Source organism: Cynoglossus semilaevis, chromosome 9, assembly GCF_000523025.1.
Source record: "Cynoglossus semilaevis isolate Cse_v1.0 chromosome 9, Cse_v1.0, whole genome shotgun sequence".
NCBI classification, from domain to species: Eukaryota; Metazoa; Chordata; class Actinopteri; order Pleuronectiformes; family Cynoglossidae; genus Cynoglossus; species Cynoglossus semilaevis.
The window spans coordinates 14,738,837-14,766,228 of NC_024315.1; the positions used below are offsets into that span (position 1 = coordinate 14,738,837).

Below are 27,392 nucleotides of genomic sequence, written 5' to 3' on the forward strand. Positions count from 1 at the left end.
ACAGAGCTAACACAACAGACCTGGTACAGACAACAGAGCTAACGTTAGCTACAACAGACCTGGCTGTATCCAGCCCAATTGACAGGGTTTAGAGCCAAAAAAAGTGTTCCAATATATTAATATCATATATTAACATCTGTAATTGTACTGTGAGTTTATAGTTATCTGTGAATGTAGTAGACAGATGAAAAATGACTTCACCTGGATTCAGCTCATTGGTTCAGTTTGTTTAAAAAAAAAAGTGAAATGTGACCATGATTAATTAATTACTAAGCCTTGAATTAATATTTTTTTTATAGAGAAAGTTCTTTTATTTTCATGGCTCATTGAAGCCAAATGTTTTCTGAATTTGTGCTGTACAAAAAAGAAATGACTTGACCTCCTTATGGACACTGTGCTGCTGTTGCTGACTTTTTTCTACTGATTCACACATGGATTCTATGCACAATCCTTCAAATCCTTCAAAAGCACTTAAAATTACTTTTGCTAATTGGCTACAGCTAGGTTCATTTAGTGCTGCATGTCATTTTCAATCCAATGATTTTAGAAGACAAACGGACCTGCTTATGTGTTCAGATTACGATTAACCTCGATACCAATTCAGGATTCACACTATTCTGGTTAGCATGCCTGCCTTGCAAGCAGAGAGTCCTGGGTTAGATTCCCAGAGGAACCACATACATGACACCTCCATTTCACCATGCCAATTTACTGTAGCTCAAATAAGCTACAGGAGTGTACAGTAAATAAAATCAGCTTGGAATACATAAAGGTTAGCCATTAAATCAATAGAAATGACCTTATGATGGCTAAAAAATGTGATATTAGTTTACTTTAAAATAACTTTGACTTGCTCCAGCAATAGCTGTTAGGGAACTCAATTGAACTAAAAGCTGCAGCCCATGTTTAGGGCTCCTGCAGCTTTACTTGGTTTGTGTAACAACAGTCCTATCTACAAAAAGGGGGCGCTGCAGGAAAAGTTAAGAACCACTATGTTAACTGTCAATAAGGAACTTAAGCAAGTCCAGTTCTTCCTCTTCTTATCCTTTCAGTGTTGCTATATTTGAGTAGTTTCACACTATATAGGTTTTTGGGAGTATTTGGGTAAATCTGAATAGACACACACACACAATCTCATCTTCTGCTTCTCTTCGTTACTGACATTAATCTTCAGGAGGCACATTAACTTCAGTACTTCAGTACGTCCTCCTCAGATACGTCTGACAGCTAAGGCCTTTTTGCAGCAGACGTTGTTCTGCTACCAGTGTTGAAAACTCACACTCACGAATGAGTGTCGCGCCCCTGACCGGGGCTTTGAAGGCTAATCTCGTAACTCATTCAGCAGCAAAATGGATGCTGTTAAATTGCAATAAAACTTGTATCACAGTTAGACTCAGTCATGAGAAGAAAAAATAAATAGACTGAGAGACTGAAAGAGCGAAGCCAGAACAATCCCCTCAGAGGAGAAATCTTAAAAAGATCATTCTCTTCAACCTCCACAAACATCGTCCTCTTTCTACAGAAAAAAATCCACACTCTCCTTCCATTCTCTTCTCAACCACAAACATTTAAAATAAATAAAAATCAACAGTGAATCTCCTGTGCTGTGGCCTCCTGTCCAGCTGGAGGCCTCGCTGCTACCTGATGCGTCCATTTGCTCGTGGAGCGCCCAGATAGGATTTGGGGTCAGGGCTCATGGAGCTCCAGGGACTCTTGGAGCAGGCCTGCATGACAGGACATGCTGTTGGACCCACAGCGCAGATGTCGGCCGCGTCCCACAGCTCACTCACTAGGCTGTCCACCCAGTGGTCCAGTTCTGGGCCGGTCAGGGCTGCGTTCCTCTTGGCCTGCTCCACGAAGCCCAGACTGACAGGGATATTTAACACTGGGTTGAGACCGTGGAAGCTCTGCTCCATGTAGCTGTTCTTCGCAGGTCCGTTGTGGAATCTGAGCGTGTCCTCTGGAGAAACATAAAGAAAGACACGAGGTGTTTAGAAATGTCGTCAAACACACACTTTTGTCTGTTATCTTAGCTGAGTGTTTCTAGCTCGGTCTAATCACGTCTCACTGCCTCATAAGTAGTTTCAGTTACAATTTTTTAAAACAATTTTTAACCAACTTTTCTTAAAATTTTGTATTTTGCAAGTTTTGTTTAGTCCGTTTTTTGTCATCTTTGACATTAATCTTTGGGCTAACATTTACACTTTTTTTTTATTTATTTTGTTTATGTCTTTGCTAGCTTTCAATTTTTCCAATTTCAACCTCCGGCTCAGTAATATTACATCTTTACTCAATTTATGGTACGTCGCTTTTTGTGTATTTCTCAAGTTTAATTTTCATTTTTGCAAAAATTTTAGCGATTGTGGATTGTAGCATTTCTGCTTTTAAAAAATCTTTCAGCCTTACAGCAAACGTGAACCAGAAACAGTTGGCTGTCTGACATTTTACCTTGTACACGTAATACATTACAAGTAGATTAAGCCAAAAGGCACAACAATTAAGCCCACAGTGCAGACCAGACAAAAATGTTTGAAAACCACTGTTCGACAGTAACTACCGATTTAAGCATTCTTTGTTGGCTAGACTTCCTAAATCCTAGTTTCAGATGTGGTTTGTGAAGTGGTTCTAGAGCTGACTTTCAAGACAATGTCAGAAATACTCAGACACACACTCATTCTCTCCATGAGGCTCGAACTTAGCAGGATGACAGCAAACTGTGGACACAGATTCTCTAGGAAACCCTTTCTCCATCCACCCCGAGCTCCATGGAAGCTGTGACATTCCTCACCGCTCCTTTAACTGTGAGGACCTGGCCCAACTTTCTAAGTGTGGCAGGGCAGCACAAGCCTCCTCACACCCACATGTTTGCACACATCAGCATTTTTCATACATGGGTGACAGAATGATGGAGACAGACGTGATGTTACTCCACCTGGAGCTAACGGCGGTTTGGCTTCAGCTAATGACAGCTACACTTTTAAAGAAGTGTGTGTAATGTATCATATGTAGCAGTAATAGTCATTTTACGAGTTTTACGTAAGGATACGCGTGTGAGTGCATGTGTGTGAGTACACGTGTGTGAGACGTGTGTGCATGAGTCTGCTGCTGCCGAGGTTGGCAGGAATCCAGGCTGTAAAGTTTTATTTTCGCTACACGTAAGAGTGAAACCTGATGCCGGAGTTTATCTTCACACACGGCATTGGTACTAGCTATGAAATAGGAACTGTTAAAATCAAACACGTTCATCAACATGTCGGGCGTAGAGACGATAAACATTATAATGACAATAAAAATGACAAATCAGTCGCAAATGTAAAAGATCAAATGATACAAGGCTAATTAAAACAATTAGAATAATAAATAGCAGCACTCGCTTAAATTAGCTCATTAGCCGAAGCAGTGGGTAGGAAAAAATATTTTAAACTAGTTATTTTTAATGTGTATTTAAATCTAATCCAAATCCAAACTCATTAATTCATCTGCTGCTTCGTTCCAGGGCAGTAGGAAGTGGGGGTTGGGTCATGAGGCGAGAGGGGAGACTTATGGAGTGACTGCACATTTGAATGATTACTTCTGTATATCATTTTTATTTTTAATTGTTTTTATTGTGAAAAACTGAAGTATATTCTGTTCTATTCTATTCCATGTAGAATGACTATAAACTTGATGGTCGTCAGTATAAAGGTTGAACTGAATTGTTATTTGCAGACAGTGACCCCTAGGTTCAGTTCATTATTAACTCATGTAATACTAGTTTTTTTTATCTGTTAAAGGGTTTTCTGTGGAGTTGTTCTGACAGGATCCTTACGGTATTTCGTACGGTAAAAATGATTTGAAACAATTATTTACCTGAATCTCACTTGGCCCTGGGGAACTTACAGCAGAACAACAACACTCACTAACAGACACTGTAAGTGAACAAACTTCCAGATAGGAATGGAACCCACACTCCCTGGCTCGTCCATGTGGCCTGTGGGGCTCTTTACAACCACAACTAGGAAAGGATTGTGTATCGTTTATGTACTTTGTCATAGGAATACTTTTACTGTAATAAAACTTTAGTACCTCTTGGCTTCTACCATCAACAAATCATTCTTTATGCAGTCTGTTCAAATCCATTTTTAAACGTTCTGGAGTCAGCAAACACACAACCAGAAGAGATGAGTCCTTAATGTACACACTTGACAAAAGATCGCCAGATCATTTGGACTCACCATCAATACAGAGCTGCGACACATTTTTATGTCCCATTTCATCTCATCGCGATTCTGCGAAAGTGAACATCTGAACTCTTAGGAACAGTGAAGTCCTGCTCCTGATCCAGGCGGTCTGACCGACTTCACTGTGTCCTTGGTTTTGGAGGGTTAGGTTTGTGTTGTTTAACACTCTGTTCAGTATGTGTGAGCAGTCTGCTGGGTTATTAGAGGTGACTTTTATGACAAACAGCCAGGGTCTGCATAGGGACCCGGGGGCCTGATTAGAAAGGTCATTGTGAACAACATAAGGCTCTGGAGAGTAACACTCTGTGGGTGTGTATGTGTGTTTGTATTAATGTAAGTGCATATATTTGGATTCTAAGGACCATTTTGACTCACGAAAATCATAACAGACCTGGACTATTCAAATAACAGCCCAAAGGCCACAGACGTGATGTAATCAAAATGTGACTGATTTAGAATCTTTCTTCAATTCCTGCCAGTATCAGCGTTGACTTCAACTAAACAGGCCAAGATTTTAGTGAATTGTGATTACTTTTAAAGGAGAAGATTATTATATTTTATTACATACAGTATGCTTTTTGAGAGATTTTTGTTTGGTGGTGTGCTGTGGGGTTTTCCTTCTTTCTCACCTTGTCGTATGGGCTGGTGTTTGTGATGCGTCAGTGGTGTGATGAGAAACCTCATCTCAGCCACGGGACTCCAGTGGTGCAGGATGCGGACGTTCCACACTCCAGGTCTCAGAGGTTGGTTCAGAGGAGGGCGGTAGTGGGTAAATTCAGCGCTGGCTTCGATCAGAATGTCGTAGGTGGCCGCGATGACGTTGGTGGGGTCGATCCACACCACTGTGACGGTTATGTTGGGCCCTTTGTTCCACTTCTGCATGCCCACGGTCTCATCCATGGGGCCCATTAAACCACCAAAGTTTCTAAACATACGTTCTTTGGCGTCCCAGTCTGTCCCGATCTGCGATTGGACAGGATAAAAAAAAGTTGAAACAAAACACAGAGAGAGAGAGAGAATGCAAAAAGTCTGAATCTGGGGAGATTTCTTCTTCTTAAATGGGAATTTTTTTAGTGCAAACTTTAGAACACAATACACTCTTGACAATATAATTTCAATCAAAAGGCAATGATATATACATTCTTCCATTACAACCAACCTACATATTTCACTAGAACCCTTTAAATTATTGATATCAAAGATATGGACCAGGGACTAGATCTGGCACATTTGTTTGCGGCAGGTGACTGGAAATAACATTTCTCTGTTGAATCTAGACAGAACTTTGAAATCTCAAATATTACTGCAATTTTTGAGTGTTGACTTTTAGTCTTAGAATTCTGGCTATGTATCGTTTTCATGGACGGGTCACCACAACAGTGGTCAATGTAGTAATTCGACCTCATTTTTACCCATTTTTCAAATGCCATTTCTGATGTACCTTGTGCTTGGGAGATGAAGGGTTACTGTAATTGAACCAAGGACCAAACTACTTTAGCCTCCATGGCATTTAACATGAAATAATTAAGTTTGTTTTTTGTAAACAGGGCCAGTGTCCTTTGTTGCTGTCATAGGTTTAACGCAGACCCAGCTCAAACTGACTAATGAATAGAACAGTATCATCGGCATCAGAGAGAGAAAGAAATACTGGTCCAAAATATAAACAACATTGACAGTGATTACAACCTTACATCAGCAGGGGGCGAGGGTGTTACTAGACAGGGGCAGTAATTATTTCTGACCAAAGCATATCTGACAGAAACTAGAGACGTCAACAGTGAAAAAAGAATAAACAACAACAACAAATAAAAAAAACCCCAATAGCTCCACATCCTCCACCTAGATGGAGAAAAGTGCATTGTTTGCCATCATTTGCTGCAACTTTGAGATAAATGGTGCAGATTACAGCAAAGTCACAGATACTTTGGTGATTTATGAGACACACAGCCTGCTGCCTCCGGCTGCAGCAAACAGAAGGAGCTGCCAGCCCAGCCTGCAACACACTGGAGGACGGCCAGAGGAAGAACCAGTCCATTTATAATGGAACATTTTCTGAGGTTACAATTATAATTAACATTTAGTGTTAGTAGACTATTTCACAAGTTTGTTTGTGTCAACTGAGAATAACTGGCTGTGAAACTTTAATTAAACATTTGATTGGACAGAATAATAACAATACTTCATTTTGAATTAAATAAAAACAAAAAACCAGACAAGACTATAGCTGGCCAAGACCTGAGTGGTGGACGACGTCACATGACCACCGGGTAGATGAAATGTATACATTATAACTTCTCTGAATTTGTGATGGATTATCACCAGTTTGAATTTATGTTCAAACCCCCAAAACACAACTGTTTGGAAGGAGAGAAATGAAAGAATGAATTTGTCTTCCACCATGTAATCCCTGTCAGGGTTCCAGGGGGAGCTGCAGCCAAACCTAGTGGACACGATTACAACCTCGAGAAGCATCAGTTCCTACAGTGACACGCGTGCACGTGTGCTTTGATGCAGGTTAAACTGACAAATCCAATCTGCCAATCGACTTAGGCGCTAATTATGAAAACAGGAAATGTGCAGAGGTGTCATTTTAATGTCGGCGTCTGTAATCCAATCCCTGTGTTCTAAAATGCACAGATAGCAAAACCGTGTGGTATGATGTAAATGAGACTCATGGAGCGATCGAGATTGACGACCGGAGACACAATGATGAAGTGGAGGACGAAGCACACGCACACACACGCACCTACACGTGCACACGCACACATGCGTACACTCATCGGCACACACTGACAGTGAAATATACATGGTGCGTTGGCAGAAATGTGAGAGGCAGGCAGGCTTTAGGAAGTGTTCATCCTGACAATGGCGGTTGATTAACTCAGCCTCACCCTGCTGCAGGATCAATGACTGACTGGAACTGACTGTATGGTCAATCCTGAGAGATTTCGGATTAGGATGCAAAGTATAAATAGGTGCAACTTGGATGAACGAGGCACCCAGAGAGATGGAGTGCAAGTGTCTCGAGTGTCTGTAAAAGACTCCTCTGCTTTTAACTCCATTATTGAACTGACCTCTGCCATTTCAGCCCATTGGAAATTGGCTCTGTTCTCCTGAAATTACTAATCAACTCCCTTGTCTGGCACCTCTGGAGCTCATTACTTTATTCAAGGCTAAATCACTGGCACACATTACATCCCCAATTGATTGGCAGCTCTCCTGTTCTTAGGCTCAGAAAGAAATAAAAGCAGTATCGGCAGACGAATCTCTGTAATCCACTGCAGATGGACGGCTACAGTCCATGTTGTGAGAGGGAGATTCTGACAGCATTCACATGCTGCGGGTTTGTGACCCCCGGGATCTGCTGCTTCTTCAGCCCCGTAGGAGATTGGGCAACGTGCGCCTGTGAGGACCAGCATTAATTATGCAGAACTTGTGCTCTCTCTCTCTCTCTCTCTCTCTCTGCACTCAAACTTATATGTGGTGTGTTTAGTTTTTGCTGTCAAAAATGTTGCAGTGTCATTTTTGGGTCACTTGCAAAATATTAGTCCTGTAGCTAATGTTTTAGCTATTAGCTTTTTTTAGTTACCGTTTGGCTAAGTAGTAATTACTGTACCCAGTGTCAACAATACTTGCTAACATGACATTGACCTCGACGCTGCCCCCTGCTGCTGTTAACCATTGAGCTTTGGCTTATGACAGATGGCCAATCAAAGACTCTAGGCTGCTCATGAAGACAGAGGCTTATGATCTCTTTCATCCTTAGCTGTACTCAGGGGGACATGCCTTTGTGGAGCTAATGTTGAGTCCCTAACTCACTCTGACTTCCATCACCTCCTCCTCGTGCTGACACTGACTTGGTTAACTCACGTTTTCCACGAAACCTTTAGTCTAAACAATTAGTCAGACTTTCTTTATATCAAGGCCAAGTCTTCAGATTCAGCATGCTGACCCTGCCGTACCAATATGTACAACTTGTAAACTGAATGGTTTACACCTATTTACTGACTCTCTGACTGCCTCCCAGTCTGGTTATTCTGATCAGGCAGTTTGTGTGGACTGTCCCCGTCCACTTCTGGTTTAAAAACCGACGGTCCTGGGCAGCTCTTAAAGATCGGCACAGGAGCTTATTAGTGGCTCTTATTTTGAGAGCTAATCAATCCCAGATGTTCTGCAGCCACATTAGAAAACTCCCCCAGGGACACATTTACACTACTGAGGGTCCACGGCCAAGAAGGATGGATGCTTGTTAATAAAGATACACTGGGAGAGCGGGTGGGGAGGGGTGAGGTGGGGGCAGGGAGCAGTGACACGTCAGCTTTAAAGAATTGACGAAAGAAAGAAAATAAATCACACAAAATGCGATGAACTTAAGTCAAACTAGAGTAAAGGTTTTAAATCAAGAGTTTGACTAACAGATTACAAACAATAACATTTAGAAAAAGGGAAATTGTTTAATCTGTTGTTCTAAGTGAGAGATGACAAAATAATTATCGTCTTCATCTCTGCAGACAACAACAATTAGCTTTTCTAAACATTCGGTTAGAAAAAAGCCCAATTAAAAAAAATTATGTATTTACCAAACAAATTTAAAATATTTATTCTTCCAAAGTTTATCTTTCAGCCTCCTGGGTGTCTTTCATCAGGAGTTGAAGCTTGTTTGTTGAGTGGTGTCACAGATGTTTCTATCAGAGTTTTGGCAGATGGTTGTTCAACAAACTTAAATCCTTGTGAAGTTTCTTGGGGGGAAATGGTTTGTTTTTTTATTGTATAGACAAAAATACTACTTCATCAAATATATCACAACACCATCAGTCATCCTGCGGCTAATGTGAGACACCTCTTAGTCTGCTGGCTTTACTACTACCAGTGTCACAGCTAACTGCTTTTTGCAATTTTTTTATCTTACAGTTTGATTTTTTGAGATTTTTGCTCCTTCGAGTCCATCTTTATCTTATTTTTTTAGTTACAGTATGCAGGTTTGACTGACTGGTCGGTTGCCATGACAACCGCTTTCACATAAACCATTTTGAACAAATTAGCCTTCTGTAATAACTATTAAGTATTACCTTCGACTCATGACATCATTTAAATTGTGAATGCAGATGTGCCTGTGTATTGCCTCAGCACACTTGTGTGTACACAGTACTGTACATTTCAGCAGAGTACGGTGTGAGAGAGCGAGGCCTAAAGCATCAGTCAGAGCCTGTCACTCTACTGTACGAGATTTACCCATCACACTGTAATATACTTCTCAATGTCAAATCAGACTTGAGGTGAAATACTAATTTTAACTGTGCTGGCTGTAAGTGCTCCGTCACTAAATCATGCTGTAAAAGGGCCTATAAACGCAGCTGCGGAGAGAGGAGAAGAAAGACAGATCTGTCTCCCCTTATGTCTGAGGGAGGACAAGAGACACGTTGTTGAGCCGGGCGTACGGTTTATCTTGCAAACGGCAGCATATAGAAGCTGTAATGTCACGGGTCATATCGGCTAAAGCTGACAAAGAGGCAGGGAGCGGCAGCAGATGTTAAACTCCCCGTGACTGACAGACTGACTGACGGACGCTGAGCAGTGGGCTTCCAGATAAAAGCCCAGCTCATGTCACTTGTGATGTCACTCATGTTTTCAAAGGCCAGAACAGGACCGGCTTTTCCACATTGTCCAGATATGACAGCGTTACAATAGCCACAGGTCGTCTGCTCCTCCTGGGATTTTGAAGCATTTTTAAACATTTCATCTGTAATAGATGGGTTTTACTCCGTCCAAAAATGTGTAAGAATATCGATACACTGTAATATCAGAATATTTAGTTCCGAGATATCTTATCGGTATTCTACAGCACTGTACAGACTGACAGTTTTCCTACAATTAAATTGACAATTAAAAAACTCAAAATATGGTCCTGCCTATACTGCAATATATCACGATATATCGTACTGTTGCCCCCGTATTGTAATACGTATCGTAGCGCCGGGTTCTTGCCAATACACAAATAATGTATATACATGTAATATATACATAATATGTATATAATATATAATATATAATATATACTATATAATATATAATATATATAATATATGTATAATATTACTATATAATATATAATATATGTATATAATATATACATATATGTAATACGTAGCGCCGGGTTCTTGCCAATACACACTTTATTTTAGTAAAAATAACTTGGTTTGAATATAAAATTTAAATTTAGCATAACTATTTTTAAACCCAGAAAAAGATTTCTGAAAGAAGAACAAAACAATGCACTAAAATCTGCCACGTTAAGTGAAAACTTGTAGTCTAATCACAGAGACTTTTTTCCCTGCTGCGAAAAAAGGAGCTGTGTTTTCATGACCCAAAAGAAAACAAAGTCATTCACAAATCTGTGGCCGGTTCTGGCTCCTCCAGAGCAGCTGGTGTTAAACCAGAGGAGGAGTCATTTTACATTCACTCAGTTAATTTGGTCCTTTTTAAGAAGACACTTGGTGGCTGTCACGTCACAGCTCAGTAAGTGTATCCTAAACAGGCCTGCTGGTAAACAGAAACACAGATTAACATAACAAGACAATCAGGGGGGAGCATTCCAGTGTGAAGGTGAGAAGACGTTCTATTAGGAAACAACAAATAAGCAGCGCCGGACGCACTCATCCCTATAAACTTAGATGAATTCAATCAATTTACATTTTACAAGGCCATTACTGCCACCATTTTATTCCGTGAGTCTGCCAAGGTCGCAATAGACGTGAATGTGAGGTCAGCATTGCAATGAGCCGCAGCTCGTGCTTGTGTTTTCCCTGTGATGCTGCTGCTGCTGCTGTTGCTGCGGGGTGTAAATGGAACTCATTTCCTGATGCTGGAACTGCTGACTAATTGTTTTGTGTGGCTTACGCCAAATCTGTGCTAATGTAAATCCAAAACAAACGCTATGCCACACAAACCAAATACGCTGACTCACCTCTGCAAACTGCAGCCTGCCGAAGGTGCTGGACGAAGGGCTGGTGAATCTGAAGTTCCTCCTGGGAGCCACCCAGGTCTCCATGGTCTCCAGCTTGCTGGTGGCCAGGTTGGTGGCGTGGTGTTGGACCAAGTAGCCCTGGAACTGGTCCGACTGGAAGTAGAGATAGACTGACACAGGGTGGCCCATAGGGAAATACCTGGAATTGAATCCCAGGAAGGGAGAGAACATTAGCAGTCTTTCCAAGAAATGAGAAGAACAAATCCTGGTAACAGACATCAACAGCCTTTTCTCCACAGAGGCCACGTTTGAGTATGCAAAAACACCCAAGGACAAAGTGCTTCACTTGTGATGCTGAAATGAACTGGCCCACAAATGTACTCACACAAACACCAACCAAAACAGATCAAATACCTTCACCAATAGTTGAAATTTAAAAGACAAAGCTAGGCCGAAATCTAGGGGTGTGTATCGGCAAGAATCTGGTGATACAATACGTATCACGCTAGAGGGGCAACTGCACCATTTATTGTGATGTACTGCGATACTATAGGCACGACAATATATTGAGTTTTTTTTAACAATTTAATTGTCAAAAAACTTATACTCAGGTGCGACTTATATATAAAAAATATAATTTCACATGTTTGTTATTTTCACACTGCTACTCCTGTACCACTGAAAATGTGCCTGTTGGTTATTTTCACACTGACAGCCACTAGAGGGCACTTGTGCGACTTATAGTCCGGAAAATACAAAGATACAGTGCTGTAGAATATCGATACAGTACCGTGAAATGAAATGTCACGATACTTCAGTGTATCGTTATTTTCTCACACCCCTACCTGAGACATTCAACACTGATATTCAGTATATAATATACATTGATATTCCTACAGATACTATTGTGTATATATATATTTCACTTCGACTAATGACTAGAGTTTGGGTCTAAGTGAAACCCGTTCCGGTAGAGTCGATGTCTAAACAGACATTTGTCCCCGTAATATGATAATAACTGTTACACACACACTCCCTCTCTCTCACACACACACACAGGTGCCGGCCCTCTCCCTGGTGCCCAGTATCTCATCAGTATTCCACTAAAGGAGCAGAAGTCAACTTGTCCCAGTAAATCCTACCCTGACAAGCAGAACAGCAAATATTTACACCTAAAAGGATGCAGAGTGCACACACACACACACACACACACACACACACACACACACACACACACTCATTCCTCCCCTGAGGTTTTTCAACCTCTACCTTCCTCCCTTCCTCTCTGCTCTCTTTCCTCCAACTCGTATCCCTCCCTCTCTCCTCCTCTCCGGCCTCTCCTTCCCTGCTGCTCAGTCTTAGCCAAAAGAGATGTGGTGTGGTGGTGCTGACAGTGAAAGGGCCCAGACGTAAGCTGCACAGAAGCACCATTCAGCCCGTTCACTCCACAGTCCCGGTCACAGAGGAGCTGCAGAAGGAGCCAAATCCTCCGCTGCTGCCATCGCTCACTGGGCCTGACCTATACGTCTTCTGCTAGAACATCTGAATTCTGAAGGCATGCAGTGCAGCTCACATCCCTGCAAATGTGTGCACAGTGGAGTCAGGGCCTGTTTGACACAGTTGCAGGAAATTATAACAAAGAAGACGTTTACTAAAAAGGAATAAACGTCTGTTACTTTCACCCACAATAAATACGGCGGTCTCTTTAACGAAACACGTGTTCTCTAAACTCTAAACTTTAATATTACAAATATATGACCAGTCTTTGTCTTTAACAAAAATTAATTTTCACCGAGGGCCACATCAGCAATACAGTTCCCCTTAAAGGGCCGGTTGTAAATGGAAGATTGTATAGATTAGGGGTCCCCAACCCCCGGTCCACGGACCAGTACCAGTCAAGTACTTCATTCTAAGAAAATCCACTCATATCCATTATACTTTCTTTATTTAAAGATAATCTGCCAATATTTTAATATAATAGGTCTTTCAGACTCTGATACTAACAGAATAGAGGTTAAGAAAATCTGCTGCATGGACTTCTAAAGTAAATGCTTTTGCAGCTCCCGCGGGCCACACAAAAACAACTTGGCGGGCTGCATTTGGCCCTCGGGCCTTGAGTTTGACACATATGCTCTAATGCATTCCTGACCTAATGAATGAAATCTCTAACCTCTCTCTCAGTGACCTGCAAATGTCCTCACAAGGTCAGCGTGTATCCACCCTTAACACAAACCCTGCAGAGACCTACCCACAACTACAGTTACAACAGGAACACACACAGGCATTTCAGCTTTCAGATTCCAAATAAAAACTTCTGTGCTGAAAAGAAGACACTTGATTAGTTTTAAAATCTCATCATAGAGAGTAAAATTCTAAATCAATACAACCCCAAATAAAAACAAAACAAAACTCTGGCACTGTATTCAGAGCAGACACCAACACACATACTTATGCACAAATGTTTCAATGATTTTGCGGAGACTTCGATTTTGTAAAAACTTGTTTCATTATAATTTGTAAATATTTTCCAGATATTAACATGCAAAATATTATGAATATAAAAAAATAATTTGAATAATTGTGGTGTGTTTCCCATCAGCATATTTGTCAATTAGTCATTGCTTCATCCGGTTTTTCATCCTTTGCTTTTAATGTTTCAGATGCAACTGAAAAACAAGCTGTTTGAAACCCTGCTGTGGTGCATTGAACTGAAACCATCAGTTTGGCCACATTAGCATGTAAAAGCATCATGTGGATCATTTTCTTCTTTTTTTTTTTCCACTTTCCGTATGTGAACAGCACTCAGGTATTCATACGTCTCCACTAATGACACAGCGTCCCAGCAGAGGCTGCTTTTAATGCTCTGACCTGTTTATCCCCATTATCTAAGGGGATTAATTGACAGGCTATGATATCCTTTTACAAAATGAATAGCTGGATTACTGCCATCTTGTCTCTGTGACATGTGATCCCAGACACCGACGCGGACACAAAAGCCTTTTAAACATGTTGTGGTTTCTGCTGCTAATGTGTGCATGGGTGGATTCTGACACTACATTCAGACTGAAATGCACCTGCAGATGTACGTAGGTACAGGTGAGCCACGGTGTGTGTGTGTGTGTCTGTGTACTTACAGTACTACACAGAACAACAACATTAAAACCAGAGCAGTCAGTATTTGCAAAGGTAAACGACTGGTGTTCACAAAACAAACCTGCAGCTGTGATCCTTCGGGTTCCCCTGCAGAGAGGCAGCGGCTCTGGCCAGGCCCAGGCGTGAGAAGGAGTGGTAGTACGTGAGCTGCGTATCCGAGAGGCTGGCCACACCGTCCGGCTCATCGTACGTGTTCTCCCAGTAAGAGTTTAGCGCCGGTGTTCCCTGAGGATGGGGTCCGAACAAGTATGAGTCCAGTTGGTTCACGATCTCCTGGTTCACGCTGGCTTCAAACTTCCTGGCGAAGAAAGTGGGCCGAATGGTTTGCTGCAGAGATGGAGGAAAGAAGATTAGACCAGGGCGGATTAGGGTTTTTGGGTCAGAGTGGCTGTAGAAATGAGGAGTGTTGTGTAAAGAGAACCAGTGAAAATCATAATAACTGTTGTCACATGATTCTCTGTGAATTCTGTTATGGTTATAGTATTCTACTGAATAATATTTGTTAAGGCAGAAAATGTAAAGCAACATAACAAATCAACTCACAAAATTAAAATGCAACTCAATTAAATTTAATATAATTAATATAGTTAACCAATATAGTATGTTAGCTTTTTGTGTGTACAAACTTTAAGTTATATTTGCAGTTGTGGTACCCTCCACTACCACAGAGGGCCCCGTGTTATTTTTACGCTGACAGACTCCATCTGTGTACCTTAAGTACTGTAAACAGCAAAATGTAAACATTTAGGAACCACAAACCTCTGCGGTTCTTTTGGGTCAAAGGGAAACTATTTGGGTGTTGATGTTGATGTTTCCCAAACTACAGAATTTTACAGAACATTTGTGGAAACAAACGGAGGTCTTTCAAAGTTAATGGTTCAACAATGGATCCTAGTACCCCCTGTTGGGGGGATTGTTGCCTCACCAGGGCAGAGTCACTCCAGCTTTCTGTGACAAGACAGGTTGATGACAGGAATATTAATCAGCGCTGGTTCTGCAGATGTATGATTTTTCTGACACCCTTCCCGTCTCTGTGTTTGTGCATTCATGCGCCACGTCTTTCCTCACCACTTCTCTCTACACTGTTTGTGTCAACCCCCTCACCCCCCACCGTTTGCCTCCCCCAGTCTTCTCATCTCTTTCTCACCCTCTCTGTCACTGCCAAACTGTTGCCTGTGTGGTTGATGGTGCATCATGAAATCTGCCGCCTTCTCTGCTTGGCTTAAACACAAAGACATCTTTTCAGTCCCAGTCACAAAACTATTTACTGATAGTTACCCAGCAGCCAACACCATGGTGCAATTTGCAGAAAATGGGAGACATAATGAAGCTCTGGCACATTTCTGAGGTTTCGCTGTTTTCTCAGGCTGCAGTGGTGAGTGTAGTCACATTCACACCAGTCACAAAACTTTTTGAATTGAGGGCTTTTTTTAGACTGGTGCATTTACTCCCCAGTCAAATGACTCAGCAATAAAGCATGAGAGTGGAGTCGAACAGCAGTGACAGCAGTGCAGAGGGTGGATTCTGGACAGAGCGTGGAGCTGTGTTTCTTTTAAATAAAGGAGGGAGCGTTGACATGTGCACAACCAGCCCTGCCCTGATGTTACCACCCCCAGTGGACAATCTGAAGCAAAAGTTTAGGACGAAGTTTAGGTCATGGAGTGAAAACAATGAAAAGTCCACTCATAGAGTCTGGCAGCACACGTTTCACTGAGATCTGTTCAGATCCTCTGCACTTTGTTGCGACTTGATCCGCGTTATAAAGATTATTACTTGGATGCAGGAATAAAGCAGCGCACACGAGAATTGATCCAGCAATTGACTTAAATGCACTTGTGTTTTCACTACAGTGTTTTTATAAGAGAACATATTTAATTTGACAATCTTTCAGCAGGTACGTAGACCTGTACATTATCAATGTATCAATGTACACATACGTGGGAGTGTCTTGATTTTATTGAGGTTTAGTTCAAAGTCATAGCCATAAATGCAATGGTACTAATAATTGCTTTCTGTGTTTTGGTTTACGGTTCCAGCCTTGATTTCCTCATTTTCGGTTTTCGGTTCCGGCCAACAATTTTAATTTTGGTGCATCTCTAACTTAAATGTATACCTTAGATCATCATATATCATTAATAACCCTTAAATGACAAATAATAATCCGTAAAACTGGAGGGAACATTAATGCATCGAGGTACTTTTTAGCTAATAGTTTTGTGATGACAAATGGAAATTGGATAGTCAATTTAGTTGTTGTGTTAGTCCAGGTGAAATCAGGAATAAAAGACCTTCTCTAACTCCGACCCAAAGATTGTGTCTCCTTGGATTTACTCTTGGCCAAGTCTCCCCACTTCTGCCCCCCCCATACAGTACCAGGTGATGCAGTTATCCTATCCTTTCCATCAAATTTCCCTAATCCACCTAATCCATAAAGCCAGTACTCAACAACAGCCCACTGTGTCTGACACAGGACACATCACCACTTTTCTGCTCCAACACACAGAAACCCCAGCCCAGGAGGCCACTTTTGAATCCTTGTACTTGAATGATCCCTTTCTTCTGCTAAAACTCATCCAAGACTTATTTATTCCTCAGGATTTTCTCAACCACACAGAGGGGAACTCTTAATGCGTGTATTAAGATCTGTTAATGCTAGCCCGACTGGTTTCTGGAAAAGGCTGTTTAGTTCCCAAGGTTGGTCTTCATTGGTACCAGGATGCCAGCCAGATCCAAGGGTAGAGCCAAAGATATGTGGTAATTTGTTGGCACTGAACTGCCAGTGTCTGAGGCGAGACAGATGGCAGACAGGTCCAGTCAGAGGAGAAGTGAGGTCAGAACCACCACTCTGACTGGTATGTGAAGGACAGCGGAGGCTGTGAGTCACAGCACTTGAAAGATATTTCACAGCAGCAGAACATTTTCAATCTGTCTCACAGCTTTTACTTTGATCGTGGGCATTAAATGTCCAATAGTGACGCCAGGGGTAGAAATTACCAGGTGGTCAGGGACAAATGCCCGTGAAAAATCACAAAGGCCCTAATGGAGACTTTTATTACTCGTCTAAAGAATATTGTTTACTTTTGCAAAGCTTGAGAGTGGAAAATATCAAGGCTTCTGGTGGTGAGAGGACCTTTGGCAGTGTCTTTGTTACAGACAGAGCTAAAACGATACATTTGCACCAATAAGACATCATTTTCTTTATTAGCCATAAATTGCTAAATGTGAGGGGGAAAAACCCACTGGCTAATGCCAAATGCTTAAAGCCCAAAATGAGAAAAAAAGGCAAAGTAAAAGATTTAGATCCTATTCACAGCGTATATTCACATGTATTTATGTGTTTCATTGGTTAGTGTTATTGGCAGTGTATGAAATGCTATATTCACTTGTATTTATTTATGTGTTTCATTAGTTAGTGTTATTGGCAGTGTATGAAATGCTAAAGGCTATCCAAAAGACAACCTTCAGCAACCAAAGTCTGTGGTCTAACTAAACTAAGTTAAAATAAAACATAGCCAAAGAATTAGCTCAGAAAATACTGATTTTGGCAAGAACTCCTTTGTTTATCCTACAGTGAGGAAATTCAGAATAGTTAGCCTAAACAAAGCTAAATGTTAGCAAGAAAACAAAGAAAAGAAAATTGCTCGGGAACAAATAAAGGTAAAGCTAAGTATAATAATACATATTTTGCAGCTTGCACAACGAATCACAACTTCCCCACATATCTTGCTCTTGTTGCCTTTGCACACGGTTGTTGTTCCTGTCTTTCATTCATTGCATCAACACTTTCCTCTTTCTTCAATCCTGCACTATATTGAACTCTCACCCCTCTGTCACCTGCACTCGATCTGGGACCAGGGAAACTAATTTCGTTCATCTCATGTCTAACATGTGGTGTAGTGACAATAAAGAACCTTGAGAACCTTAAATGTCAGTCACACATATCTATAAGTTCACATTAAACACAGCTAAATGGGTTAGCTAAATGTTAGACAAATGATGGTGAAAAGCTAACTTTTCATTATTTAATGATCATTAATGCTCGTACTGTGAGAAATATTCTTCAGCTGGGAGTGAATTTAAAAAGCTGTGGGAACAGACTGGACACTGGGGGCAGGAGAGAATGGCTGAAGGGCAGGGACTTTGGAGACTAAATGCTGATGATTTCCCACAATACACTGAGGTGTGTGCACGGCAAACGAGCTTTAATGTGACACATTCTTTTCACTTTGATTTGGAAGGGTCACACGACGTCCCCTGTAGACATTCGGCTTCAAGTCTAAGACCTTTATTCTGCCGTCGTAACCTATAAAGACCAGGATTTTACTTAAACTGCTGCAGGTTGACGTTCGGACTTAACCAAACGTCAACGTAAAGACCAAGAAAAGTCAAAGAGCAACAGAAACACAACCTGAAACTGACACTTTCATGACTGAACATCACTGGCTGCTTCAAACAGCAAATGAAGAACAGCGGGTTCTTCAGATCGGGGGGGGGGGGTTTAGAGGTGACTTCACACCTGCAGCAGTTCACTGTTTTCTGGTTCCAATACCTGGAAGCGGTGGAAGTCTGCAGGTTTGAAGTCATTGGGAGAACATCCGCACCAGTCTACGATGTGCTTGTACTGACACTTGCAGCCCAGTTTGCGATTCCAGTTGGTGATGCGAAGGTTGTTGTCCACCATGCTGCCACAGTAGGCGCTGTTCTCCAGCACTGTGTGGAAGAAGGACTGGAGAAGAAGAGTGGAGTTAAAATAAGAAGAATAAAACAACAAGCAATATAGATTAGCCAGAAATGCTAAATACGTACCAAGATTAAAGTGAGTGTACAAGCAGTTCAAAGTTAGCTGATAAAACTGATAAAACGTTGGTAGCATTTAGCTGAAACAAGGCTAAGAATCCAAATAAAACCAATATAAAACATATGTAACATGTTCACCTCAGCAGGCAGCAGGGTGTAGGCGTAGAACCTCTTCATGTTGGAGACCAGGTCGTCCTTGGAGTTGACCACGTACTCCACGAACATACGGTTGAGAAGGAACCAGTCGGACCCTCCGTCCACTGAGATTCCATCTGGGATTTTACGGTCTCCTAGCCTCCACATATGTGTGTCGCACTCGAAGAACAGACGGTCCAGACCCTGTTTACGGATAAACCTGGAGAACACAGAAGTACTTCATTCCAAATGTGGCTCCGAGTTAATGGATCATAAAAATTGGATGCAGGAGATAATGTCCTGTACCGGTATCGGTTGATATCGGAATCTGAAATGAAGTGTTCGGATAATATCGGCATATCGGATATCGGCAGAAAGTTAATATCGTACATCCTTAATTGCAACTTTTACAAATTTTGATTTCACATCAGAAAACCCTCAGATGTATTACATGAAAATAATAATATTAAAGAAAAAAACTGGTTATTTGAATGTTGACCGTGTAAGGCCCAGCTTCTTCTTCTTTTCTTAGTGAAAACGTGTCACTGCGCGTCTCTACTCTCCCCCATCCAGGGCAGGAAAAGTGACACCCTGCATACATACTTAATGGATGCTGTAACCGCTGTGACTGTATCCAGTGTTAGAAAGAACGAGTCAAGTTCAGGTCACTCAGGTCCAGCCGTTCTCTCTGTTCTCAAAGGTCGGCTCTGAGCTGGTGACGCACTGTGTGAGTCAAAAAGTCCTCAGACAGGTGTGTTCCTATTTCTGCAGCTAACTGTTGTCAAAGACTGAAGCGTTCAGACTGTGTCTCCAGCACGCATCATTTAATGAGGATCCATATTCTACTGTGAGAGTGAGTTCTGTCCTGGGGGAACGTCTCACTCTTTTCAGTTTACTAATGAACTCTGGCACATGTTTTGCTAAATGTACATATTTGTTATTTGCGCCAACTAAAAGCTGAAGGAGCACTGGTCTACATAAGACTCCCCCTGGTGTGAAATATGGTGTGAAACCCCAAAATGCCATTTGCCTCCTGGCAGAGCAGTAACAACACTGAAGGCCTCACTAACCCTGACACTTTAAAGGGCACATGTCTGAACACCATCCCTCAGAAAGTTAGAGGTGGAGACAGACTGAAATGTCGGTGGAGACAGTTATTAGGTCAAAGGTCACATAGGACTACTCTATCTATATGCAGTTAATTATAAAAAATAGTGATTAGTTTTTTTTGTAGTCTCGTGGTTTCCAAAATAAGGGATATGAAACCTAGAGGAGCAGGGAGATATTGCAGGGGTGGGTGTGACAAACGTCACAGTATTTTTATTATTTGTCCCAGAGAAGGAAAATCGTACTAAACGATACGTATCACAATACAGGGGCTGATACCATATATTGCGATATAATGTATCACAATACAGTATATTGCAATATATTGAGTGTTTTTTTCCAACATGTTTTTTCCAACACATTTGTAACCACTGGAGAAGAAATAAAAGTTAAGTAAAATGAGTCACGGCATGAATATTTGCATAAGTGTGATTGATATTTCGACAATTGAATTAAAAATGAATTAACCTTTAAACTGACACACATTTTATTTTTTCAAAATCATTTTGCGGTCCAGCGTAGACGTGTGTAACTTAAAGAACATGGTACAGAACTGCTTGGTGCCCACTAATCCACCATGCGGCTCTCCTAAAACAAATAGTTTCTTTTTATAATTGGTGTTTTTTAACTTAAACTTCAGATGTTTTTTTTTACTTCCATCATTAAATATTTGCTGCTGTTCTGCAGCCTATCTGTCGCCGTAAAGATGTCAGGGATGAAAATCATTTCTGTAACGTTTTAACGCTACAAACTCTCACTTTTATCCTTGACAGAAAACCAATTTGAAGTGTCTCTAAAAACAAAAAGGTAGAGCTGAGTCATGCTGACTCCTTCAAACCTGCTGAGTTTTTGGTTTCCCAAAATGTATTTTTTAATGGTGATCTTGGAAATCTTTTTGTGTTAAATAATGACCAGCTGGTCAGAAGGAAGTGAACGAGACACAGATCTGAGCTCCACGGTCTCCTCCTGCCGAGAAGGTATGAAGTCTATGAAGTCACAGATGTGTGAACGACTGACCACACTGTCCTGTGGTACGCTGTGTGTGTGTGTGTGTGAGACAGAGAGAGAGAGAGAGAGAGAGAGAGAGAGAGAGAGAGTGAGTAGTAGTACGGTTGTTTTCAAGAATTAAGCGATGCTTCTGACCTGGCGTTGTCTCTGCCGTGGGACTTGATGAAGTTCATGTCTCTGAACTTGGACAAGAAAGACACCAGCTGGTTGTTGGTCCTAAGACAAAAGACAGACATGATAAACATTAACATGTGGTTTGACCTGTGGTTTCCAGTCCATCATCGACTGGGGGAGTGGGGGGGGAGGGAGGTTAACAGTGGGGGTCCTCAGCTGATGATGATCATCCACTTCTTGGTCTTCTCCTCCCATGCACACACACACACTCACATTGCTGTGTGTCTGCATGTCTACTGTGACAATTCAGTACATGGTACATGCACACACACACTCACACACACAGAACAGTGTGAATTCATGCCAAGATCCACATTTCCCACCTGAGTGCTTACCCCCTCCTCTGGGTCTAATTTACTGTCAGCCCTGTGGCTGCAGTGTCACACACACACACACACACACACACACACATGCTGTTTTTTGTGAGTACCTGAGACTCTAATCTAATCTGATCCTAAATCTAATCCTAATTCTGGACTAAATCCAAAACCTCAAAATACTCTCCTACTCCCCTCAACAATAATATATTTTCACAGAAATGTCCCCAAAATAAAACAATACAATTAATATAATTATAAATAAATAATTACAAAAATAACAGAAAAATAAAGTATTGATTTAAATCATTAAAACATGTCTAGAGTGTACCTCTCTGATGAACTAATACAATTCATTTGAATATTTTTAATAATATAAGTCTGATAAATATATTTGTTTATGACACATTTTGTCACATAATGATATTTTTACTTTATTTATTTTATTTTAATGATTTATTTATAATAGTGTTTTGTTATATGTAAATCTATATAAATCTATATATCTTCACGTTGTATCATATTTAATCTATATAACTATATATATCTTCACGTTGTATCATATTTACCTTAAATCTCATAAATATAATTTTCATTATTGTTTACCACTTTCTATTTTTTCTATTGTGTCTGTTTATTTTATAATGTTATAATTATAACATTTACATTTAAATTCTTCTCAGTTTTATTAAACAAGTTCAACATTTTTACCTCATACATTTATATCCCCCACATTTGTTGTTCTGTTTCAACAAACCAGACTAACGGAGTTTGACGCTCCTGGTTATGAAACGACACCAACGCAGAAAATCTAAGGCTCGTCTAGAAGCTATTAAAAAAGTTCTGAAGTTGATGAACTGAAGTTTTTTTTTCAAACTTTTTAATATAAAAGAACACGGCACAGGGTTACAATTATAGAAATGCAAAAGAAAAACCTTCTCTTTACAAAGACTAGATTAGAAGATACGGCGTCTGCAGACACTGGCCGTCACACTCTTCCATCAACACGTCTGAGAAGCTGCTGTAAAGTCTGAAAGGATTTAGGAGGATAAATGAGGGTGAAGAGAAGGAGAGGTCTGATGAAGACTGTAGTCGTCTCTAACAGAGCGAACGTCTGACTTCACCTGTAGTCTCCCTACAGACACTCAGCAGTCCTGAAGCTGCTTTTATCTCTGCCCTACTGCTGACACCGTCAGTGGTCACCAGTGTGAGTCATCTGACCATCAACCATGTCCATATCTTCCTCCACTGCATCCATTAATCTTCCCTGGACATTTCCTTTCACCCTCCTGCCTGGCCCAGATTGGTCCAACGTGTCCACCACATGTCCAAAAGATCTCAACCTTGTTTCACAGTCAGACTTTCAGTCAGTCACCAGCTACATTTCTTCTCCTGTTGATGGATAAAATTAATTACTTGTTCATGTCAAGATGTTTTAAGTGATGTAAATATCTTGGTTGCGCTGTCAAACAATTGAATCTTTTAATTTGATCAGTCACAGGGTAGCTATGGATTAATTGTGATTAATCCTGCTTTAATCAAGATAAATGAACGTTTCTAGACAACAAATAACAGCAGGTAGATTCATGTGTTTTAAATGATCGGCTAAAGTTAGCTTCACAGAGCTAATGGATTATGGTCATTAATATTACTGCACATTACATACGTAGAGTCACCTCTTTTATCCCCTTCAGGTTGCTGTTCCTTCCAGTTTATTTGGTCACAATATCAGTATTTTCAGGTGTTTTCAAGTACTTCATCTAATACATTTTTTATGTTTTCTTTTATAACGATTTCAACCACCTACACAACGCATTTAGAGAGAACACTGAGGACACACACACACACAGAGAAATATATCTCTCCAGGGACACCCCCCCCCCCCCCGCGCTGCTGCGAGGGATCCTGGATCTCTGAATTTGTCTTTGAGAACCATCCATGCGGCAGGACGGACATTATCTGGGAATTAGAGGGGACATTTTTCTTGTCTCCACTCCCACTGACAACAATAGCAGTAGTCTGTCCAGTGTGGGTCAGACATTCCTGGCCTCACCATTATAAGTACTATTTGGACCAGGTTGTCCTGTAAGGAAATACTAGATTAGGATGGACGGCCATTATGTTTTACCCAAACAAACCGAAGCAGACGCTCGGCTCTAGATCAGTTGATTAAGTTCCAGTTTTGTAGAGATTCTCACTCACAGCTGAACACATGTCTGCCACTTAGCAACTCACATTTGCATGTTGAGCTGAGTGGGGTGTGCAGAGTGGAAAAGGGTAACATGCAAGGTGTGGTTATGAATGTGTTCACTAAGCAAATACACAGGACAGACATGAACACATTTCCATATGACTCAGATCTAAAGCCTGCCCCCCCCCTTCCTCTCTCTCTCTCTCTCTCTTTCTCTGTTCCCTCCTTCGCTCCATCAATCGTTTGGTTTCCTAACAGATGGGGCTTAAAACCTCCTCCGTCAGCCCTTTTTTCTTCAGCAACACCACAGTCATACCAATGAGAAGGCAAACTGGGGGAGAGCTGCAGCGTCTGGTCGCAGACACCTGCACATACTCTAACTCCTTCACTGACAGACAGACAAACGGGATAATGATGCACACATTTACACCCACAGGTGCTGAGACGCACGCTCGTGCAACACACACTGGTGCACAGACGCGCACTGTGTGTCTGTAGAGTTTATCCGAACACTGAACAGACAACACCAGTAGGACAGAACTACAACATGTCTGTGGACCAGAGCCACAGTCGCCGCTGCGTCTCCGCTCCAGCTGTGGAGACATCAGATCTAGCTTCCTTTTCACCCACTGGCTATTACAGCTTGTCTAAATTCAACTAGTGGACATCTGGCTGTGCAGAAGAGATAACTCTCTCCTTAATAGGAGGATTTTAATTGGCTGCTGCAGAGCTACATCAAAAACCCAGCAGACCCCGAACTCCCCGAGGACTGAAAAAAAAAAGAAACAGAACAACTCGTGGAATTTCTGCCCATTTCCATGCAGTGTGTCCACTTTACTGAGACTCTGTGGCTTTTAATTACCTTTCTTAGCTCTTTAAAGGGCATGTTGGGGAGAGTGGAGTCGACTTTTGGACTTACAGTACACAACAGACCCAGGGAGTCAATAGGTATCGACCCGGGGCAATTAAAATGTAATCAGTTCACCATGTAACACATTCAATGGACTGCATGCAAAGAAGCGGGGACGCTCTAGAGCAGATGTGGAAGGAGAGCGATGGAGAAAAGCAGAGATTCTGTTCCACCGGTCTGGTGGGTTTCCACTTTCGAGTCTGTATTTAAAGCTCAGCGTTGACCACAGGAGCTCAGACCGGGGGAGAGGAGGGGAGTTTGGTTTCCTCAGTACGAGCGCAGATCTGTTCACCAATGTCAGGGTTGTTACAGCCCATACACCGTGCGCTACCATCCTTGCTAACCTAACGTTTTGACATATTTATGGTATAAAGTTTAGGCTACTTTTTTGGCAAATCCCTTTTTCAATTTTTTTTGGCAACCTTTTGGCTATATTTGGTATGTTCTGGCAATATATATGTATATATAAATACCTTAGTACGTAGTTTTATAGTGACTTCAGTCCATTTAGAGACAGTGATGTCATCTTTTGGCTAGTTTTAGCATATTTGTCTCATTTTTTATCTCAGATATCATTTAGATATTGTTTATGTTGTGCTTTAATAGACTTTTAAGACTTTTATACATTTTTAATATTTTGCTCAATTGAAGCTATTTATGTTTTTCCTCTTCTGTGCTAACGCTAAGCATATTCAATTTTAGCTTCAAATCTTTCTAATTTACTGGCTAATTTACCAACTTTTGGGTTAATCACTGAATTTCCTTTCGATTCTTGAGTTTTTAGCTCAGATTTCAGATTTTATTTCACGGTGACATTCCGCTGCCTTTCACTGGTTCCCATGTAGTTCCGGGTGACAGTCTCTTACCTGATAGGGTAGTCAGCAGCGCTGAGGTTGATGAAGAAGTCCCAGCTCCAGTCCCTCATGGCCAGAAGGTCGGCCATGCTGCGCAGATACATGGTCAGCAAGCTGGCCCCGCCCCAGATGGTGGCCATCCGCCATGGAGTCACCCTGACATTAGGGTACTGAGCAGCTAATGCCTGCACCTGCCTGTGCAGGTAGTTGGAGCGCTGCACAGGAGAAAATGACAAATATGTCGTTCATAATTGTTCCCATTTTAGCACTTTGTATATTTTGTTTATTTTACTCTATATACTGTATATGTGTATAACTGGGCTGGTCCATGTGGGTCTCTGGCTCTCACCTGGTCCACGTGTATGTAGTAATAATGCGACGTGTGGTAAATGGCTTTGAAGAGACGCTGAACCTGTCGAGAAGCTCGTCCGTGGACCACGAGGACAAATGCTATCCTCACTGGGTTCAGAGGAAGATTCTCGGCAGAGTCCTCGTCCCACTGGATGTTGACGTTGGCTTTTCCTGTGGAACAACAAGAAAGTGAATGAACTGGTCCCTGTGTGAAATTCCTAAAGGGCGGGGTCTCTGAGCAGGCCTCTCTTCAACTGTTTCCACACTCAGTCACAGAATGAATCACATTCACAGTTAAAGCTGTGTTTTTAATCATCACTCTATTAAAACCCTATTCCCAGAACAAAAAAAGTCCAATTTAAACCCTAATGAATACAGTCAATGATAATATTTAAATCTTCTTCGGTGGACAATACACTACAGCAGCGGCACAACGTAGTTGCTAGGCAACACAGTAAGTAGCAGTTTGAGGGATGATTAGCATATTCATAATAATTAACAATTGAAGATTAAGTGGGTATTTTGTTGATTCAGACTGAAGTGAGGAAATATCTGTTTTCTACCCACCAATCAGGAGGCTGCCTGTGTGTCGGGCCCATGATACAAACACGGTGCTTTGACAGAAGCTGACTGTAGGTGTTGCATGTAATTACTGTGGCTCATGTCCTACTGCTTCCAGCTTTGTCATTTAAATGAAATAGACCTGTGTTACAGACAGAGAGGCCGCGGTGATTCACTGGGATAAAAATAAAACACTGTAAACCTCAAAAAGTAATTTGTCTGTTTCAGTCTTGTCTTGGAAATTAGTTAAAGAACCGTGACTCATTTCCATGAAGAATACACCACACACACACACACACACTGAACCAGGCCTAGTTAATTAATTTAAAAAAAAAAACTATAAAGATTTGATGTCCTCAATGTTTCAGTCTGCTCCCTTCTTCAGTGGTGTTTACACCAGAGAGTCCCTTCAGCTGTATGACCTTTGACACCAGGTCACAACCTGTTTCTTTGTCTCATATCCCAAACATGTTTTTGATTCAGTTTGAGGCAAAGTTAACCCACATTAGGGGGCGCCATGTCGAATCCAGATCTGTGCCAACTGTGGCTTCACTCAACCCGAGCAGATTAACAGCTCTCAAATGGGACAAGAACTCATCTTAAGTGATTCAAGCTTTTTGTCAGGTGAAAAAGAGGCTTCACTGTGAAGC

At 41.4% G+C, this 27,392-nt stretch overlaps 1 protein-coding gene across 1 annotated transcript in view; it reads right to left on the bottom strand.

Moving 5' to 3' along the window:
- Positions 1-1,014: 1,014 nt before the first annotated feature.
- The window catches only part of xylt1 (xylosyltransferase I), a 71,308-nt gene continuing 44,930 nt past the window's right edge, over positions 1,015-27,392 (bottom strand). Inside the window, exons 4-12 of the mRNA XM_025058488.1 lie at positions 26,180-26,352; positions 25,843-26,045; positions 21,520-21,600; positions 19,273-19,489; positions 18,887-19,063; positions 14,399-14,664; positions 11,185-11,383; positions 4,850-5,183; positions 1,015-1,960 (exon numbers count right to left, since the gene is read on the bottom strand). Coding sequence (XP_024914256.1) covers positions 1,638-1,960; positions 4,850-5,183; positions 11,185-11,383; positions 14,399-14,664; positions 18,887-19,063; positions 19,273-19,489; positions 21,520-21,600; positions 25,843-26,045; positions 26,180-26,352 — 1,973 coding nt within the window. The 3' untranslated portion in view covers positions 1,015-1,637. The remainder of the gene's footprint in view (positions 1,961-4,849; positions 5,184-11,184; positions 11,384-14,398; positions 14,665-18,886; positions 19,064-19,272; positions 19,490-21,519; positions 21,601-25,842; positions 26,046-26,179; positions 26,353-27,392) is intronic.